At 41.2% G+C, this 18,518-nt stretch overlaps 1 protein-coding gene across 9 annotated transcripts in view; it reads left to right on the forward strand.

The window, feature by feature from the left end:
• EML6 (EMAP like 6) overlaps window positions 1–18,518 on the forward strand; it is a 288,870-nt gene that overhangs the window by 116,245 nt on the left and 154,107 nt on the right. For all 9 annotated transcript variants that reach the window (XM_044925915.2, XM_025261030.3, XM_044925913.2 and 6 more), the window contains exons 5-7: window positions 82–150; window positions 8,028–8,213; window positions 11,730–11,865. In XM_044925915.2, the coding sequence (XP_044781850.1) occupies window positions 82–150; window positions 8,028–8,213; window positions 11,730–11,865 (391 nt within the window). The remainder of the gene's footprint in view (window positions 1–81; window positions 151–8,027; window positions 8,214–11,729; window positions 11,866–18,518) is intronic.

An 18,518-nucleotide genomic window follows, 5' to 3' on the forward strand; every position in this document is an offset into this window, starting at 1 on the left:
GGGTAGAATCTTGGCAATTGGACAGTATCTTAAAGAAGGCAAAAACACATGAATGTGAAACTTTTTATCTTTTTTAAACAGATTTTTGATATTTCCTGGGATCCATATCAGCCAAACAGAGTGGTTAGCTGTGGAGTGAAACATATAAAGGTAAAGCAGTTATTTAAAAGAAATTTGGGTACCTCATATGAAGATAATTTGAGATGTCTATGTGTATAATTTGGTATTGAGAAACTACTCAACTTTACATTTTCCCCCTTAAATTTAGAGGCTTCTTACCTGCATCTCTGATCCTGAAGCCTGCTTACTTCAGCTGATGGGCCTCTGTTTCAGAAATGCAGTGTAACAACAATCAAGCAAAGTGCCCAGCTGGTAGCTAAGAAGGAAGCTTTATATCAATTACATATTATAAAGAAGACTCAATACTCTTAGAATTGCATGTTTTAAAACAGTTCTGATTTTAAGTTCATGAATTAAGTTTTTATATTATAAATGTTTATACATATGGCATGTCAAAATTTTTTGATGTGTTTGCTATGTTCTCTGAGAAGAAAGGTGCCGTGTTATGTTGGATATAAAAAGAAAAGGATACATAGCACAAACCTCCATGGGCCACTGACTTTTAAATGCCTCTGTTTTCCTGTGGACTAAATGGCAACCCACTCCAGTGTTCCTGCCTGGAGAATCCCAGGGACGGGGGAGCCTGATGGGCTGCCGTCTATGGGGTCACGCAGAGTCGGACACGATTGAAGCGACTTAGCAGCAGCAGCAGCAGCCTGTAATGCTGCTAGTGGCCCAGGACCTGCCTCTGTCTGTTTGCTTCTCTGTTTTGTTACTCAGGTAGCACAGTTAACACCATCCACATCCTTTGCTCTGACATAGCAAAAATTTCTCTGGACCCCAGGATATGTCCTGGGATCTTCTGACCATAAGTTTGTAGATAATAGACAATAAAGTCCATAAATAAAAGAATATAAAGGTAGGTTGTATGCTTGAGTAGAGCATATGTTGATCTCTGCTGATATAAAAATTGTGCATTTCTGTACAATCAGAGTAGATGTCTGTATTATTCCTCCAACCAGCGCCTCCTGTTTCCCAATTCTTTTGTTCTTCTTTTAATCTAGTTTTTCATGATCCTTTCCATTATTCCTACTTAATGCTGAAAGAGACATGATAAAATGCTCAGAAGTAACTATAACAAGAAATATGAAAGATTTAATTTAAAGACTATTATAAAGCTTTACAGGCTTCCCTCAGTTGGTAAAGAATCTGCCTGTAATGCAGGAGACCCTAGTTTAATTCCTGGGTCAGGAAGATCCGCTGGAGAAGGCATAGGCTACCCACTCCAGTATTCTTGGGCTTCCCTTGTGGCTCAGCTGGTAAAGAATCTGCCTGTAATGCAGGAGACTAGGGTTTGATCCCTGGGTTGGGAAGATGCCCTGGAGAAGAGAAAGGCTACCCACTCCAGTATTCTGGCCTGGAGAACCCTATGGACTATTACAGTCTATGGGGTCACAAAGAGTTGGACACAACTGAGTGACTTGCACTGGCATAAAACTTTACAGAGGGATGTAAAAGAAGACTTCTGCAAATGGGGGGAGAGAACTTTGATTTTGGACATGAAGTATAAAAATTATAAATGCATTATTTATCTCCAAGTTAATATATATTTAATACAAGTTCAATTAAAATCTTTATAAACTTTATTATTATCTGATATTTCCCTTCAAGTTATTGGCGGCACTAGTGGCAAAGAACCTGCCTGCCAGCGCAGGTAGAGGTAAGAGACCCGAGCTTGATCCCTGGATTGGGACGATCCCCTGGGACGGGCATGGCAACCCACTCTAGTATTCTTGCCTGGAAAATTCCATGGACAGAGGAGCCTGGTGGGAGACCCTACAGACCTATAAGACCCTATAGACCTATAAGACCCTATAGACCTATAAGACCCTATAGACCCTATAGACCCTACAGACCTATAAGACCCTATAGACCCTATATAGTCCATAGGGTCACAAAGAGTCAGACGTGACTGAAGCAACATAGCATGAATAAGTTCGTCTACGAGAATAAAGAGTGAGAATAACCACAACTTTGGGATAAAAAAAGAGTAATGAAAAGTAACATGGGAGGTTCAAGAGGGAGGGGAACGTATGTGTACCTATGGCTGATTCATGTTGATGCTTGATGGAAAACAATATAATTCTGTAAAGCAACTATCCTTCAATTAAAAAATAAATTAAAAAAAAGAATATGCACTAATATTTACTAAAGTCTACTATGAAGTTTCAAAAATTAAAATAAGACTGTGGTAAAGATAGATCAGATCAGATCAGATTAGTCGCTCAGTCGTGTCCGACTCTTTGCGACCCCATGAATCGCAGCACACCAGGCCTCCCTGTCCATCACCAACTCCCGGAGTTCACTCAGACTCACGTCCATCGAGTCAGTGATGCCATCCAGCCATCTCATCCTCTGTTGTCCCCTTCTCCTCCTACCCCCAATCCCTCCCAGCATCAGAGTCTTTTCCAATGAGTCAACTCTTCACATGAGGTAGCCAAAGTACTGGAGTTTCAGCTTTAGCATCATTCCTTCCAAAGAAATCCCAGGGCTGATCTCCTTCAGAATGGACTGGTTGGATCTCCTTGCAGTCCAAGGGACTCTCAAGAGTCTTCTCCAACACCACAGTTCAAAAGCATCAATTCTTCAGTGCTCAGCCTTCTTCACAGTCCAACTCTCACATCCATACATGACCACAGGAAAAACCATAGCCTTGACTAGACGGACCTTTGTTGGCAAAGTAATGTCTCTGCTTTTGAATATGCTATCTAGGTTGGTCATAACTTTCCTTCCAAGGAGTAAGTGTCTTTTAATTTCATGGCTGCAGTCACCATCTGCAGTGATTTTGGAGCCCAGAAAAATAAAGTCTGACATTGTTTCCACTGTTTCCCCATCTATTTCCCATGAAGTGGTGGGATAGGATGCCATGATCTTCGTTTTCTGAATGTTGAGCTTTAAGCCAACTTTTTCACTCTCCACTTTCACTTTCATCAAGAGGCTTTTCAGTTCCTCTTCACTTTCTGCCATAAGATAGATAAACACCAACAAAAAAGAAACTAAACTGAGAAATAGACCTTAATATGAATGACAGTTTAGGGTATGATAACTATCTCTGACAAATGGGCACTAGAACAGTTTATTATTCTTGTTGTATGTCATTACTTCATAGCATATACTTGAATAAACTATTTGTGAATTAAAGAGTTAAATGTTTAAAAAACTATAAAATAACTAGAGGAATGTATAAGTAAATATTTAATTTCTTTCCAGTTGGAGAAAGGTATTTTTAAATATAAAAGTAAATAAACCATAAAGGTATTTGACAAAAATAACCAATAAATGGAGAAGGCAATGGCAACTCACTCCAGTACGCTTGCCTGGAAAATCCCGTGGATGGAGGAGCCTGGTGGGCTGCAGTCCATGGGGTCGCTAAGAGTCAGACACAACATGGTAAGAAATGGAAGGGAGTTTTATTCAAGTCAAGCTGAGGACTAGCCCCGGAGTGCAGTCTCCACCAAGGAAGAAAGCATTCTGGAGAAACATAGTTTTCAATACACCTTTATATTGTGTTGAAACAAAGAACATACATACACCAAACATGACAGTTATTTTCCTTCAAGGTTTCAACAGAGATGTGGGCTTCCTAGGTGGCTCAGATGGTAAAGAATACGCCTGCAATGGAGGAGAATGTGTTTGATCCCTATGGGGTGGGGAAGATCCTCTGAAGAAGGGAATGGCTACCCACTCACCAGTATTCTTGCCTGGAGAATTCCATGAACAGAGGAGACTGGCAGGCTACAATCCATGGGGATGCAAAGAGCTGGACACAACTGAGCAACTAACACTGTCACTTCACTGTTCATAATTTCAGATCAGTCATACACAGAGGCAGCATGACCTTCGCATCTGGGAGGGAACCTTGTCTTCGAAGGAGCAGTAGCATGGGCATCATGGAGGGGACACGTTCGTTCCTACCTTCAAAAAGGCATTCTCTACCTCTGGATGATGCATTCTTTAATGGTTAAAGCAGATGTCCAATGTGTGTTTGACAAGCCACAAGTCAAGCTGTTCTAGTTCACATAAAGTTCAGGCCAAATCAGGGATAAGCCAGAATGGCTTCTCCATACCCTTATAGGTGAAAGTCTCTTGTATCAGAGAATAATATGATAGGTTCAACTATATAAATATTAAAACATTTTGTTTACCTTCCTGCTACCCTCAAGAAACAAACAGGCAGATCACAAGCTAGAAGAGTATAAGCAACAAGCGTAGAGTGTTGACTTGTTCTTGAAATGTAAAGACCTCTAGCAAATCTACAGAATGGACAAAGAGTGGCAAAAGTATTTGTTTTTATCGATTGTCTGCTAATAGACACTTGAAAATATTAAATCTCATCCATAACTAAGGAATAGACACTTTAAAATAGCAGTGTTTTTAATCAAGATGATCTGGTATCGAGAAAGATTTGGGGAATGAACCCTCTCAAACCTTGCTGATGGAAGCATAAGTGAGTATGGTCTTTCAGTCTAGAAATTTGGCAATGCCTGTCAATTGCCTTAGAAATGTTGACACCCTTCGAAACAGTTTCATCCCAGTTTTACTATGTGTGCCGCCAAAGTAAAGACTGCAAATAATTTTATATCCTGTAATTTAACCCAAGAAAATAATTAGGAGTGTGAACCAAGCACTGGTTCATTACTAAATAACTTATCAATAGCGAATAAAACTAAAGACTTGAAACCCTCTGCCTCCAGGCAGTTAAATAAAATTTGGTATATCCATATGAAGAAATACTGTGCAATCATTATAAGTCATGTTTTAGAGGACTGCTTAATGTTATTTAAGGACATATTTAAGATCTATGAACAGTCTACCTCTGAGTGGGATAAATTTGTGGCTTTGATATTTTTACTTAAAAAATATTTTTTTTGTGTAGGAAATAAATTGAAAGGCTCTCCCAAAATATTAAACAGTTATCTTTGAGTAGTGAATTGATGGTTTTTAAATTTTCCCTGTATTTTAAAATTATTTTACAATAACATACATTTCTTCCAATATAAGGAAAAAGTAATGAAAAAGCAGGGGACAAAAAGATGAGTGTACAGGTTCTACTATTCAAAGCTATCACATGTCCTTGCTGCTGCTGTTGCTGCTAAGTCGTTTCAGTCGTGTCTGACTCTGTGCGACCCCATGAACTGCAGCCTACCAGGCTCGTCCATCCATGGGATTTTCCAGGCAACAGTACTGGAGTAGGGTGCCATTGCCTTCTCCCATCACATGTCCTTAGGGCTTCATAAATACTTTATAATCCTTGTGCAGAGAGCTGATTTTTGTTAAAGCAAAAAAGTGCCTTTATTTCAGCAAACAACTTTTTGGCCAACTCAATAAAATCCTTTCTCTTTTTGCAATCCCTAGTGTTTGGCGAACAGGCAAATTACAATTACCTGAAACAAATGCTTGAAAAACAGTAGCAGTTGAGCATCAACTGCTTCATTGGTTTTACAGGAAACGAATCTACCAGGTTTGTTGGATATTATTGCTTTTGCTCCATTCTCTAGTCGCAGGCGGAAGGGACCTTAGGGATTACTGAGGGCCAGATGAGCTCCCAGGTACCTGCCAATTCTAACAGAATTTGCATTACAATCTGTGAGTGGAGACTGGAGAAGATAAACAGTGTCTTTTCATTTAGTGTGAATTTAATGGCGTGTTGCTACACTAATAATCTGTCACATTTTCCAAACATGTAGTGCTTCTCAAAAAGAGATAGCATCTCAGACTTGCTATTTTCTGCAGAAAATTTCATACCTGTCTTGGTATTACAGCTATGTATGTCTTTTTAGAGAATTATTTGATCATCTGGAATGTTTCATGTTGACATTATACCATCTGACTGGGTGATTTCATCAGAAAAATCTTTGTGTCTGAGGAAACCAGTCTCTTTGTGTGTGTGTGGTTGTCCATCTAGAAATATTTCAGTAACTTGGACCGAAGTGCACATCCCAAGTCAAAGGGATAATAATTACCAAATAGTTACTCTCCTTTTAGTTTTCGTGCATGGGGACACAGAACGAAAAACGTCTGCCTTAAGTATCACCCGTGGAAGGGCAGGGTCTTTGGCATGTATGTATGTACAACCAATAGTTGTTCATGTCTCATAGTTTGTTCAGGCTCAAGGTTAATACTTATGTGCTTTCCCAAAGCATATACCTATCTTTCCCTAGATTGTTCGCAGTTTTTCCATGTATACTTCAGTGCCTTTTGGAAAAAATATTAATAGCCAAAGAAACAAATTCCCAGAGTTGACATTTAATGGAAAAGAATCTTGTGTTTGTTTTTTTTTAAATGATTGCACACCTGCCTCTCATCCTCTCAAGAGCCACCACCTACACAGTTGCCTGAGTCCTGGCCCTCCTGGGTGGTGAAGCCATCTAGAACTGCTTCCCCGAATTCCCGTCTACTCTGAGAGGACCATTATTTTTCCTCTTCTGCAAGCACAGATGTTAAGGTTGCCTCTGATTTTTCCTCACACATTTCCTGTCACCTCCATGTAACTAACCCTCCTCTCCTAAACCACCATGCAGTGTCTTCCTCACCACCGATTCAAATCCTATTCTTGCTCTTTCCAGAGAATTCTGGTTCTCTGTCTTAGAATTTCCTTACCACTTGTCAGAATATGCTGCTTTAAAATGATCTTTTTTTTAATTTTGTATGTATCTTCTTTATTATATTTAAAGTTCTCAAGACAAATATTTCAATATTTTCTCGTGTATAACTCCTATTGAACCTTTGGCAAGTCACTTATGCCTTCATTCTTTCTCTTCCAAATGAGTGTAATAATAATATCTGTCTTAGCCTATTTGTGAGGCTATTATGAAGATAAAATAACTAAACATGTGTAAAGAGGCTTTATAAATTGTGAGGCTAAGTATGTACATCGCAGTAAAGTTATACCAGGTCACATACTGAAAAAAAACTGTGTCAAAGTGAAATATTTAATTTCTGCATGACCATAGAAGTCTTCCTGCTACCATTTATAAAGTAGCTCAGCCTTTGTGCTTATGGTTGTCTACATAATAAATTATGCAGCTAAAACTGAAAAGCCTAGTCAATTATTTGACTATATGAAATATATTTAGAAACATATTTCTGAGTCATGTTTCTACTTGAAAATTTATATCATTTTAATTAGAAATTATTTCTAAAAACACACACACGCACATATATATATATATACCAAAAAATACCTAGAAGATACACTGACATGTTGCGATGTTGGGAATAATGTCAATTTCCCTCTTTTACTTTTCTCTCTTTCTAAATTTCTCTATGATAAACCTACTCTAGTGCTTTAATTTGGCAAGAAATTAAACAAAAACATGATTCATCCATTTTATCCCAATTCTGAGAATATTGGCATTTTGTATTAAATGAACACTAAACATTTGCAAAGAGTGGGACAGGACTGAGCAACTGAACTGAACTGAAACATTTAGCAAAGTTTTGGAATTTGGGGACTTTGAAAGTTTAAAAAGTACTGTTAACAATTTTTTTTTACTGCTAGTAGTTGGCTAAAATGTTCTACAATTTCTACTGTTGTAGCAAAACAAGTTAAATTATGTATATCTATTATGTGTGTGCTAAGTCACTTCAGTTGTGTCTGACTCTTTGTGACCCTATGGACCATAGCCCACCAGGCTCCTCTGTCCATGGGGATTCTCCAGGCAAGAATACTGGAGTGGGTTGTCATTACTTTCTCCAGGGGATCTTCCCAACCCAGGGATCGAACCTGTGTTTCTTACGTCTCCTGCATTGGCAGGCAGGTTCTTTACCACTTGAGAAGCCTGTATATCTATTATAGTTCAGCTATAGAAAATTATATAAAATGTATTGAAACATTACCCAATGATACCAATAGTGAGAAGCATCAGAATACTCTGTTTTTGGATTATTTATCACTTATGTTCTAGTTTTGGACGCTATGTGGAAATGCCCTGACTGCAAAAAGAGGAATATTTGGCAAAACTGGGGATCTTCAGACCATCCTTTGCCTTGCATGTGCCAAAGAAGACATCACCTACTCTGGTGCTTTAAATGGCGACATCTATGTCTGGAAAGGGCTCAACTTAGTCCGCACCATTCAAGGAGCACATAGTGTAAGTATTCCTGTATGGAAATTTGTGGATTACTTATTAAATAAGTTAATGTCACAAATTTCTGTTTTTTTCCCCTGTTGCTTTAGTATTCGCTAATTCTGAATACGCAGTAGTCATGAAAGATTTCCCTAATTATTTTTGTTCACTTAGAAGAATTTAATATTTCAAAAGCATGATAACTTAATTAGCCTTTACCTCTATGAATTGGCTGATTAGTGTAATTTATCAGCAGCAGTTTCACAGAAACTAGAAGTATTTCATTGTCAGTTTCATCTTCTAGACTAGCACTTCTCAAACTTTTACACATTTACGAATCTCCTGGAGATCTTGTTAAAATACATACGGTGACTCAGTGGATCTGGAATGATGTCACTGCTGCTGGCCTGTGGCCAACATGCTGGAGACAACTATTATTTTTATACTGGTTAGAAAGGTAGATTTGCCTCACTCTGAGTGAGGGACTGTCACGTCCACATCCATGCCACAAGTTCTTAAAATGCAAACAGAAACCACTGATAAATTCTTTTGATGGCCTGCTCTGTAAGAACAAGGACAAACTTAATACTGAAACACTACGCTCAATTTTGACATATAGTAAAGTAGTTGATACCACCCTTATGGCAGAAAGTGAAGAGGAACTCAAAAGCCTCTTGATGAAAGTGAAAGAGGAGAGTGAAAAAGTTGGCTTAAAGCTCAACATTCAGAAAATGAAGATCATGGCATCTGGTCCCATCACTTCATGGGAAATAAATGGGGAAACAGTGGAAACAGTGTCAGACTTTATTTTTTTGGGCTCCAAAATCACTGCAGATGGTGACTGCAGCCATGAAATTAAAAGATGCTTACTCCTTGGAAGGAAAGTTATGACCAACCTAGATAGCATATTCAAAAGCAGAGACATTACTTTGCCAACAAAGGTCCGTCTAGTCAAGGCTATGGTTTTTCCAGTGGTCATGTATGGATGTGAGAGTTGGACTGTGAAGAAAGCTGAGTGCCGAAGAATTGATGCTTTTGAACTGTGGTGTTGGAGAAGACTCTTGAGAGTCCTTTGGACTGCAAGGAGATCCAACCAGTCCATTCTGAAGGAGATCAGCCCTGGGATTTCTTTGGAAGGAATGATGCTGAAGCTGAAACTCCAGTACTTTGGCCACCTCATGCAAAGAGTTGACTCATTGGAAAAGACTCTGATGCTGGGAGGGATTGGTGGCAGGAGGAGAAGGGGATGACAGAGGATGAGATGGCTGAATGGCATCACTGACTCGATGGACTTAAGTTTGAGTGAACTCTGGGAGTTTGTGATGGACAGGGAGGCCTGGCGTGCTGTGATTCATGGGGTCGCAAAGAGTCGGACACGACTGAGCAACTGAACTGAACTGAACTGACTGAAAGTAGTTTCATTGCTGTATCTACAGATGATAGTGTGGAAATGCCCCGAAAAATGGGGAGATGATGTGAAAGGTAAAGTCTGTTGTAATAAGTGGAAATTTGGTAAAATAATGTCAGAAACTCAGCAGACCTTTAACTTATTGCCTCCAAATTGATGCTGTATTACTGTGAACATGAAAACAAGTTTAAGGAACTCTTAGCAAGGAACTATGAAATTTTAGACCTTTCTCATATGTTGAACAGAGAAGGCAATGGCACCCCACTCCAGTACTCTTGCCTGGAGAATCCCATGGATGGAGGAGCCTGGTAGGCTGCAGTCCATGGGGTCGCAAAGAGTTGGACTCAACTGGGCGACTTCACTTTCACTTTTCACTTTCATGCATTGGGGAAGGAAATGGCAACCCACTCCAGTATTCTTGCCTGGAGAATCCCAGGGATGGGGGAGCCTGGTGGGCTGCTGTCTATGGGGTTGCACAGAGTCAGACACCACTGAAGCGACTTAGCAGCAGCAGCAGCAGCAGCATATGTTGAAGACCAATTTTCTTGGCTTTGCTAATTATGAAACAGCTCTTAAAACAATTAAAAGGTAAATATTGGTCCTCATTCATAAAGAACCTGCCTTAGTAACCTGGTTTCTCTTTACACTGGATATTATGTCCACATTATACTCTTGTAGCACATTTTCCCATAAAAAAGCAGCTTTAAGTTCTTAAACCATATCAGATGTGAAAAGCATCTTCAGCTGATGCTTAACAAGCTAACATAAGAGTAACTTATGCTTTCATTTCGGAGAAGGCAATGGCACCCCACTCCAGTACTCTTGCCTGGAAAATCGCATGGACAGAGGAGCCTGGTAGGCTGCAGTCCATGGGGTCGCTAAGAGTCAGACATGACTGAGCGGCTTCACTTTCACTTTTCAGTTTCATGCATTGGAGAAGGAAATGGCAACCCACTCCAGTGTTCTTGCCTGGAGAATTCCAGGACGGGGGAGCCTGGTGGGAGGCTGTCTGTGGGGTCACACAAAGTCGGACACGACTGAAGTGGCTTAGCAGCAGCAGCAGCATGCTTTCATTTATGCTCAGGTAGTGCCTACTTGTGGAGAAGACAATGGCAACCCACTCCAGTACTCTTGCCTGGAAAATCCCATGGATGGAGGAGCCTGGTAGGCTACAGTCCATGGGGTTGCTAAGAGTCAGACACGACTGGGCAACTTCAGTTTCACTTTTCACTTTCATGCATTGGAGGAGGAAATGGCAACCCACTCCAGTGTTCTTGCCTGGAGAATCCCAGGGACGGTGGGGCCTGGTGGGCTGCCGTCTATGGGGTCGCACAGAGTCGAACACGACTGAAGCGACTTAGCAGCAGCAGCAGCAGCAGTGCCTACTTGAACCCATTGGGATGCACTTCTTCTGTTGTACCTATAGAAGTGTTTGTGTTCCTAGCCCACATATCTTTACTTGTTTTGGGAAGGAATTTGATAGCTCAGTTGGTAAAGAATCTGCCTGCAATGCAGGAGACCCTGATTTGATTCCTGGGTCGGGAAGATCCCCTGGAGAAGGGATAGGCTATCCACTCCAATGTTCTTGGGTTTCCCGTATGGCTCAGCTGGTAAAGAATCTGCCCACAATATGGGAGACCTGGTGTTCGATCCCTGGGTTGGGAAGATCCCCTGGAGAAGGGAAAGGCTACTCACTCCAGTATTCTGGCCTGGAGAATTCCATGAACTGTATAGTCCATGGGGTTGCAAAGAGTCAGACACGACTGAGCAACTTTGACTTATATGAAACACCTCCACCACTGTCTTTATAATGATCAGTTGTCACAGAAAGAAATTTATTATTTCTGTATCTGCTTCAGCCAAGGAATTCTTGAAAACTTTTTTACAATCCATCATTTGTTTAATCATGGCAAAGGAGCACTTGAACTAGTTTGCTTTGCTGGTTATTATGAATTTTTAATCTAGCTAAAATGGATGTTACAAATGGCTACTTGTTCTATTACCAGGATTTCAATGGAGAACAGGGAATTTGTCTTCATTTTTGTTTTGTTTTTGTCTTATATTTTAATTATCAAGATCCAACTATAATGACTATTTAGAATGATTGCAGCATTATGTGCCTTAATCAACAGGCTGGAATCTTTAGCATGTATGCTTGTGAAGAAGGCTTTGCTACTGGTGGACGAGATGGATGTATACGATTATGGGATACTGATTTCAAACCAATAACCAAAATTGATCTCAGGGAGACAGAACAAGGATATAAAGGTAATGCATGCATTGATACTTACCAATGGCTCTTATTAAAGTGTTAAATACAGTGTGGAAATATGTATTTATATTTCTCTTATCCCATGTTATTCCATTAAGGATTTAAGACAGTTTACATAAATGTAATGAATACAAGATATAAAATATGTTGAAAGTAAATGGATACCTCTTTTCCTAATTTTCACAAAGGTATCTGTAGGTACTACCCGTGGTCCTGCTGCAAAAAGATAAAACAGCGTAATGGTAAAAAATACCAAGTGGTGTCCTGGGAGTTGGGACTTTAAGTTATAAAACTGGGAATTTGTGAACAAGTTAGTGACCCTAAATGTAACTACATGCAGCCTCTGAGAAATAAATAAAAAGGAAAAACAAGAGAAATTATTTTTTAAAAATAGCTTTAGTGGAATAGCTACCATAGTAGTAGGAGCGTGGGCATGGGCTCAGAGTCAGGGGGCTTAGGTTCAAATCCAAGTTTTACCCATGATAGATTTGAGACCTTGGTCAAATTTCTTAACATCACTGGGCCTCAGTTTCTTTATCTGCAAAATGAGCATAATACCAGCACCAACTTCATAGAGTTATGAGGATCAAACACACTTGCAAAGTGCTTAGAGTAAGTCATTGTGCATAGTCAGCACTCAGTAAATGTTGGCTATTGTTACAGTATGTTAAGTATATGAAGTCGCTCAGTTGTGTCCGACTCTTTGCTACCCCGTGGACTGTAGCCCACCAGGCTCCTCTGTCCATGGGATTTTCCAGGCAAGAATACTGGAGTGGGTTGCTGTTTCCTTCTCCAGGGAATCTTCCCAACCCAGGGATCGAACCCAGGTCTCCCACATTGCAGGCGGATGCTTTAACCTCTGCACCACCAGGGAAGTATGTTAAGTATGTATACCAGAAAATGCAAAGCAGTTTATATACATCTTTTTAAATTCTCATGATAGACTCATTATCTCATTTTTCATAGAAAGAATTTGGGACTGAGAGATTAAAGTAAAAAATATAAATATGAAAGGTAAGATGAAGTCACAAATGATGTTAATCCACTGAACTCATGTGGGAGCTCTCTTCACATGGTGGGCCAGGTGTGAACTGGCCCACTCTGTTCTCCAGGTGGGCCTCAGATGGCTTGTGGCCCCTGTGGCCAGCACTCAGGGAGGGGTGATTAGTACTGTGAGTTGTGGCATCAGCAAGATGGAAACTTACTCATTGCCCAGATGAAGGGGAATTACTCCCAGTGCTGAGATGGGGGAGAAAGTCCTGAGAATCTTCCTAGAGGGGGCTCTGTGACATGAGACCCAACATCCTCAAAAAGCCTGAAGTGAACTGATACTCACCTGGTTGTTTTTCATGAAGCCCATCTTATGTTGGCTGATGGCTGCGTAGCCACAGAGGTTCTTCCATAGGCCAAATGGTGTGGCCATTCTCAGAGCTCTCTGCTGGCCTGGGGTAGATTCCAGAGGACTGAGAGAAGAATGCATGGGTCGCTGTGCTTCAGCCATCATCCTTAAATAATGTTGTTTTCAACCAAACTTTCTTAAAAACTGAGCAACAGGGAAGTGAGCTAGTCATTGTACTTCCTATATGTGCCCAGAGTCCAGATTCTTTAAATATCTATGAAATACAAACACACACACAAAAATGTGTTTGCAGTCAGCTCACCTGGAGATTGGATTGCTATTCTCTTGCTCAGGATCCTGATGTGGATACTTTCCTGAGTACAAGATCCTGGGGTCAATACAGGAGGTTGTAGAATTTAGTGGCCACTTTATTGCATGGATGAGGAGACAGTCAAGGCCCTTGAGTTCTCTGCTGGAGAGCATAGGCCAAGGAAACTTTATCCCAAAAAGTACTTCCGGTAGACATAAGCAAGTAAGTGCCCATAAGAGCAATGTTAACAATGCTAGTAAGAAAGAAAGAGAGGTCACTCAGTCGTGTCTGACTCTTTGTGACCCCATGGACTGTACAGTCCATGGAATTCTCCAGGCCAGAATACTGGAGTGGGTAGCCTTTCCCTTCTCCAGGGGATCTTCCCAACCCAGGGATCAAACCCAGGTCTCCTGCATTGCAGGCGGATTCTTTACCACCTGAGCCACAAGGGAAGCCAGAAATAATGATTCCTTTTTGGCAATCACTTTAGCCAGCTCATCCAGAAGTTTTATCACATAATTAAAGTGTAAATTTTAGTGTGGGGATCAGGGCAGAAGCCATATTTACCCTGCTATGCTTTTCTACCTGATACCCAGTCCCTGACTTCGGGCTCCCAAAGGAGATTTCAGGAGCTGGTTCAGCACAAGCATCTGTATAGCTGGGGGTTTGTATTGACTGCCAACCCCGTGGTCAACTCCTGTCCCCAGAGTCAAAGGAAGATGGGTCAGGGACACTTGCTACTTTCTTTCAGTCTCAGCTGATGTCCATACATACTCGCTTGGCCAAGATCAAAGCTGATGCAGGTGGTGCACAGGGCACAGAAGGCCCTTCAGCAGGCCTGCACCTCACAGGTGGGGCCTGTGGGGCCTGGACTTACAGCTGATCGGGGCGGGGGGTGGGGGTGGGGACCAGCATGTGTTTTTAGGTGGATAACCAGAGGGACAATAGCCTGTATTTCAGGAAAAGCAATGGACTGTGTTTTTAAAGGATTGTATAGACCACACTGCAGTTTGGGCCCAAGGGAGCCATGAGAATGGGTGCCATTTTCCTGCCACCTTAATTTTTCTAATTGTAGCTCATTACTGATACTCTAATTTACTTCATGTTTTACTTTAAATGAATGTTAATGCATTTCTTTTCCTTTATTTTACTTCTCCCCATAGGCAGTTAAAATCCATGAAATTATGGTTTTAATATATTTTATTTATATATATATTTTTACTTGTTTAAGTCCTAGCCATTGAAATACCCAATTTTGTCCATGTAGCATCCTCACTATCAGTGATGCCTTTGCCTGTCGCACGTTTGGCAGCACTCTAACAGGAGCGCATTATGTGCTTTCAAACTCCCAAAGAATTGCTGGCATTTATTCCTGCCCTTAGCATAAAGCAGAATAAGTGTCTAGAGTCAAACTAATGAGAGGCTCCTGGTTGAAGTGTTGATAACAACCCCAAATCTGGCTCACTCTTCACTCTCAGCGCATCTAGTTCTTGAGCCTGCGTGGACAGGCCCTTGCAGGGGAAACCTGCCATGACCCTGAATCACCTTAGGGACCCCCTCTTGCCTTCAGGTGGGCCTTGGTGCCATCATCACACTGAAGCAGGGCAGGGGGCTGTCGAGTTCAGAAACTGCTTTGCATATCTCAGAACAAGAAGAGTCTCAGAACAGGCCCTCCATGCTGTTCCCTGAGGCGGTTGCCAGGGCCACCCTGTACTGGGGCACACTCTAAGGCATCTGAAGGTTTGAGTGAGGCCAGAGTGAGATGGGAGACCCAGCACAAGAGTAAGGATTAAAATATGGAGGATTTGAGGTGAGGATTAAAAGTAGTTGAATGTATACAGTTTTCTGGTCCAGTTTCAACCAGTCAATATAATACATGCCCTTGGCGCTCTGAGCATTTGCGGACAGTGTGGGTGAAAGGGGAGTGAAGAAAAGAGGGTGGGGAGAGGGAAATAAGAGGGAGAAAGAATGGACAGAACTTTGGAGGTACTTTGTCTCACACTTTCCTGCCCTATGCCCCTCAGCAATTACCCTCATAAGAGGTCTTGACTTTTCCTCCACCTTCAGGCTCGGCTTCAAAATGGAAACAAAGAGCCATTTGAAAGCAGTGAATTCTAGTAGAGCAGTGTTTCTTGTTTAATCAGCATGCCAGGCTTCCCTTCCTTCACAATTTCCCGCAGTTTGCTCAAACTCCATGTCCATTGAATCGATGATGCCATCCAACCATCTCATCCTCTGTCACCCCCTTCTCCTCTTGCCCTCAATCTTTGCCAGCATCATGGTCTTTTCCAGTGAGTTGGCTCTTCGCATCATGTGGCCAAAATATTGGAGTTTCAGCTTCGGCATCGATCCTTCCAATGAATATTCAGGACTGATTTCCTTTAGGATTGACTGGTTTGATCCACAGTCCAAGGGACTCTCAAGAGTCTTCTCCAGCACCATAGTTCGAAGGCATCAATTCTTTGGTGTTCTGCCTTCTTTATGGTCCAGCTCACACAACCATATGTGACCACTGGGAAGACCATAGCCTTGACTATACAGACCTTTGTCAGCAAAGTGATGTTTCTGCTTTTCAGCACATAGGTTTGTTATAGCTTTCCTGCCAAGAGGCAGTCGTCTGCTGATATTATGTCCACACTCACCATCCGTAGTGAATTTAGAGCCCAAGAAGAGGAAATCTGTCACTACTTCCACCTTTTCCCCTTCTATTTGCCATGAAGTAATGGGGCTTGATGCCATTATCTTAGTTATTTTTAATATTTAATTTTAAGCTGGCTTTTTCACTTTCCTCCTTCACTCTCATCAAGAGGTTTTTTGCTTTCTGCCATTGGCGTGATATCATCCACATATCTGAAGTTGTTGATGTTTCTTCTGCTTATCTCAATTCTAGCTTATAACTCATCCAGCCTAGCATTTCTCATGATGTGCTCATAGTATAAGTTAAACAAATGGGGTGACAACAGACAGCCCTGTCGTACTGCTTTCTCAATCCTAAACCAGTCAGTTGTTCCATGCTGTGCTGTGCTGTGCTTAGTTGCTGAGTCATGTCCGACTTTTTGTGACCCCATGGACTGCAGCCCACCAGGCTCCTCTATCCATGGGGATTCTGCAGGCAAGAATACTGGAATGGGTTGCCATGCCCTCCTCCAGGGGATCTTCCCAACCCAGGGATCGAACCCAGGTCTACCCCATTGCAGGTGGATTCTTTACCCTCTGAGCTGCTAGGGAAGCCCCAGTTGTTCATACGAAGTTTGACTTGCTTCTTGACCCACATACAGGTTTCTCAGGAAACAAGTAAGATGGTCTGGTATTTCTATCTCTTTAAGAGCTTTCCACACTTTGTCATGATCCACACAATGTCTTTAGTGTAGTCAATGAAACGGAGGTAGATGTTTTTCTGGAATCTCCTTGCTTTCTCTATGATGCAGTGAATGTTGGCAATTTGACCTCTGGTTCCTCTGCCTTTTCTAAACTCAGACTGGATGTCTGGAAGTTCTTGGTTCGCATAATGCTGAAGCCTGCGCTGCTACTGCTGCTAAGTCGCTTCAGTCGTGTCTGACTCTGTGCGATCCCAGAGACAGCAGCCCACCAGGCTCCCCCATCCCTGGGATTCTCCAGGCAAGAACACTGGAGTGGCTTGCCATTTCCTTCTCCAATGCATGAAAGTGAAAAGTGAAAGTGAAGTCGCTCAGGTTGTCTACTTGAAAGTTACACAGTCGTGTCCAACTCCTAGCGACCCCATGGACTGCAGTCCACCAGGCTCCTCCATCCATGGGATTTTCCAGGCAAGAGTACTGGAGTGGGGTGCCATTGCCCTCTCCATGCTGAAGCCTAGGATGCAGTATTTTGAGCATGACATTGCTAGCATGGGAGATGAGTGCAATTGCCTGATGGTTTGAACATTCTTTTCTACTGCCCTTCTTGGGAATTGGGATGAGGATTGACCTTTTCCAGTCCTATGGCCTTTGGGATATATATCCAGAAGTAAACTATTGGATCATATAGTATTTCTATTTTTTATCTTTTTGTGAAAAATTTTTATATGGCTTTTCATAATAGCTGTGCCAGTTTTACATTCCTACCAGCAGTGCATAAGGATTTCAATGTCTCCACACCCTCACCAATACTTTCTTTATGGTTTTGGATAATAGCCATTCTCATGTATGAAGTGGTGTCTCCTTGTGGTTTTTATTTGCATTTCCCTAATGACTTCTAATGCTGAGCATCTTTCATAAGCTTGTTGGCCATTGTGTGTTATCTTTGAAGAAATTTCTATTCAAGTCCTTTGACCATTTTAAAATCAAGTTGTTTATTTTGTTGCCAAGCTATAAGAGTTCTTTATATATCTTAGATATTAATCCCTTATCAGATATATGACTTGTAAATAATATCTCCCATTTCATATGTTGCCTTCTCACTCCGTTGATTATGTCCTGTGATACACAAAAACTTTTTATTTTGATGTAACCCAATATATCTGTGCTTTTGGTGTATTGCCAAATTCAATTTTATGAAGATTTCTTATAAATGTTTTAGGGTATTGGCTCTTATATTTAGGTCTTTGATCCATTTTTGAGGTAATTTTTGCATATAGTATAAAGTAAGGGTCCAATATCCTTTCTTTTTCCAAAATATTTTTTATAACTAATTTGGCAGCAAAACTTGACTCACACTTAGATGAAGCTGTTTGTTGTCTTCATATGTGTAAATATTCATGTGCTTTACTACAGAAATATTTAATTTCAAGATGCTGCCCCAGACTCCAGTGGGTCTATTACATGAGCAAAATCCAGAATTTTCAGATTTCCAAAATGTGCCTGTCTCCAAAAATTTCAAATGTGTGGGATGGTGGACCTCCAATATAGTTTTCAGTGATTATCAAGTTCTGGAGTTTTCATGCTGGGAGAGACAGTGCCACACAATGTCAGCATGTGAAACTCTCACCTTATGTTGAGTAGGATGAGGCTCAAGCCCACTGGTATCAGGCTAATCATAGGCTT

Source organism: Bubalus bubalis, chromosome 12 (assembly GCF_019923935.1).
Source record: "Bubalus bubalis isolate 160015118507 breed Murrah chromosome 12, NDDB_SH_1, whole genome shotgun sequence".
Classification (NCBI taxonomy): domain Eukaryota; kingdom Metazoa; phylum Chordata; class Mammalia; order Artiodactyla; family Bovidae; genus Bubalus; species Bubalus bubalis.